This window comes from Pteropus vampyrus, unplaced genomic scaffold, assembly GCF_000151845.1.
Source record: "Pteropus vampyrus isolate Shadow unplaced genomic scaffold, Pvam_2.0 Scaffold411, whole genome shotgun sequence".
NCBI classification, from domain to species: domain Eukaryota; kingdom Metazoa; phylum Chordata; class Mammalia; order Chiroptera; family Pteropodidae; genus Pteropus; species Pteropus vampyrus.
This window is the reverse complement of record NW_011889192.1, coordinates 704,128-707,278: the sequence shown is the minus strand read 5'-3', so window position 1 is coordinate 707,278 and position 3,151 is coordinate 704,128. Positions and strand designations below refer to the sequence as shown.

The 3,151-nt window shown below is 54.6% G+C and overlaps 1 protein-coding gene across 1 annotated transcript in view; it reads right to left on the bottom strand.

Annotated features, from left to right (window-relative positions):
- Positions 1-3,151, bottom strand: part of SAG (S-antigen visual arrestin) — a 25,206-nt gene that overhangs the window by 15,739 nt on the left and 6,316 nt on the right. The window contains exons 4-5 of the mRNA XM_011380875.1: positions 2,170-2,392; positions 624-683 (exon numbers count right to left, since the gene is read on the bottom strand). Of these exons, the coding sequence (XP_011379177.1) occupies positions 624-683; positions 2,170-2,392 (283 nt within the window). The remainder of the gene's footprint in view (positions 1-623; positions 684-2,169; positions 2,393-3,151) is intronic.

Below are 3,151 nucleotides of genomic sequence, written 5' to 3'. Positions count from 1 at the left end.
CCCCCCCCACACGCAGCCCCTTCGTCTCTCTGCCTGTTCGGAGCTCCTGCTCAGCCAGCGTCGCCCCACGCTCGGCACAGCCGCCAGAGCAGTCCTCAGGGGACCTCAGTCAGAACCTATTGTTCAGAGCCCTGCCGTGGTCCCCGCCTCACGCAGACATCCCCGTGATGGTCTATGCGGCCGTGACCTGGCTGCACCGCCTCTGACCTGCCCCTCCCGCCCCAGCACACAGCCTCCTCGCTGCCCCCTGACACCGCGTGATGTCCCCTCAGCAGAGAGGCCCTCCCTCGGCATCCTGAACAAGCCCCCACCACTCTCCCTCTGCCTCTCACGGCCTCCAGCTCTCCGTAGTGCCCACCATCCTGGGATGTGCCCGTGGCTACTCGTTACTCGCTCTTTGCCTGTTTCTCTCCATAAACCCGCGAGGCTCACGAGGGGGGGCACTCTGCCATTTTGTTCAAAGCGTTGCTCGTGGTTAATACTTGCTGAAGACAAGTGATAGGTTCATTAGACTGTCTCTCTACTTCTGTGTATGTTTGGAATTTTCCGTGGTAAAAGGCTGTTTTTCAAAGTCACCTGAGGGAATGAATGAATGAATGCATGGCGTTTCTTCTTGCACCAACCTTGCCTGTATCCTGCGGAGCGGGCTGCAGCATGACCGAGCAGGGTAAGTAGTCAGGAAACTGTGGAAACAAACAACAAATCATTTCTTTCGGGGGTGGGGGTGGGGGGTTATTCCATGCGTGATACACTCTTATTGTGCAAAAACTAGAAAATGAAGACGAGGAGCAAGCCAAAGGAAAAACGTGTTTGTGCCTGTTTCCAACGCACAGAATAACGTCGTCGACGTAACCACCCCAGTGTCCTGCGAACACCCAGACGCACGAACTGTAGATGTGTTTAGGTGTCTTTCAGAAATGGCACCATGTGCTGCACGTGTCCTGTCATCTGCTTTGCCCGCATCACTGGCCTTAAGCCTGACCCTACTCGGGAGGCAGTGAGATGACGTTCCCCGCCACGAGTCAGCGGCAGGGCTCCTGCGACACCCCACGTCGTTCGCCCGGCCCTGCGCTGGCTGGCCCTCGCTCCTTTGCCACGACCGACCGTGTGGCACGGTGTTACTCAACTCATGCCACAGCTCCTCTGCTAGAAAGGGAACTGTCGGGCAAGATCATGTTTCCCGGTTTTGAGTACACACCGACGTGGGGTCTCCAGAAGGTTATGTCTCTTCCTGCTCTCAGCACCACTGAACGGGAGCACCCAGGACCACAAGACTTTCTAAAGTGATTTTTAAAAACAGCTGTGGTAAAATATACATAAGACTTATCGGTTTAAAGAGTACAGTCTCGCAGCATCAAGCACATTCACGTGTTCTGCACAAGTCCCCACCAACCGTCTCCAGAACTTTCTACCACACCGAAGCTCTGTCCCATTACACGCTAACTCCCCCTCCCCCAACCCCTGGTAAGCTCTATCCTCTCTTCCGTCTCTATGGGTCTGACTACTCTTGGGACCTCATTTGAGTAGAATCATACAATATTTGTTCTTTTGTGACTGGCTCCTTTCGCTTCGCATGATGCTTTCAAGGTTTGTCCATGTTGGAGCACGCTTCAGAATTTCCGTCCTAAAGGGCTGAACCATGTACGTTTGGAGAAGTCTATAATCTTAAGACACATAAACGTGCTAGCAGAGAGGGCCACAGCAGCCTCCCCCATGTCAAGTTCACGCCAGGTCGCAGAGGGCACGGGGCAGGGCCGTGGGTGGCCAGGTTTCCCCAGGGGAAACGAGGCTTTGAGAGAGAGGAAGTGATTTCTCTAGCGTGACCGGCGGAAAGTTCTTTTGGGAACTTTTCTGTTTAGAAGTCCTCGGGATGCCTTTCTTTTTATAGACAAGTGACTGAAGGAATGACATGCGCGTGTAATTAGGTGGTCGGATGAAGGGAAATATTTAAACCGTAGGTTCAACCAGTGCCTTCAAAAGGCTCAGAGGCTATTTTCAAGGACTTAAAAAAGGACAATCACAGCCCGTGCCATCTAGAATTTCCTCCAAGGGTACAATTTGAGGGCTCACAAATGTGAAGTCATCCCTCTGTCCCCTTTCCTTCACTCCTGGTCACATTACAAGGTGCTGTGGGTGAAGGGACCAGGGCAAGGGAGAGGGGTCACTCACTGTGAGCAGAAAGGGGTACGTGTTGTCCCCCAGCTTCTTCATCAGGGTCTCCTGCAGTTTCGTGGAGGTGGTTGCAGCCCCCACAGGCGGGAACACCTGGACCCTCGAGAAGTACAGGTCCCTGCGGAAGCTCAGGCCGATCACGTCGATGTCCTCCTGGCCGTAGCGGAAGGCGCAGGTCACAGAGACAAACACTGGATGGGAGACGAGAGGGTGGGCTTGGCTGTCAATCACGTGAGCACGGGGCGACCACTGAACTGCAGGTCGCAGGGCAGGACCTCTAGCATCTGGAGGGGATGCGGTCTGAGAACCATAGCACCCAGCCAGGCCACACATATCTGGGGAAACAGCACCCCCCCCCGCCGGGGCGTGCGTTAATGCTCCACAGGCGCCCGGCAGAGGCTGGGAGGCACATCCTGTGAAGGGCGTTATTTTGCCACCTGACCGCTGTGTTCTCTCCATCCCACACCCCCTCCTCTCGACCCAGCAGCTCAGCGACTTCGGGAGGCTTTTGCACAGTGCAGGTCACTTGGGTTCTAAGGGCAGGATGTCTGGATGGCGCTGAGGGTGAAGGTGAGAGGCAGAGGGAAACAGTGCCAGGGAGGAAGCAGGGCTGTGCCGGAGCTGGATGCGAGGTCTGCGAGAGGAGCCAAAAGGGGCTTGTGGACCGAGCGGAGGGATGGAATCAAATCCAAGAGGAAAGCCTCCCCGCGCCGCTCAGAGACATGCGTTCTCTGAATCGTCACTTCTGGGAACTCAATTTAATGAAAAAGATGTAAATTGTGCCCCCAGTGGACCAAAAGAATTACGTGAATGTACATGCCTTGAGGATGAACTGTTTACATACTTTCTTTAATGGGGTAAATAAAGCCACACGAAGCACATTATCCTGGAACACAAAGCATACAGAAGCAGTTCCCAACTTCTCAGCAGGTGCTGGTTGAGGATTCTGTCTGTGTCTGCCCCAAAGACGACTGCCCCT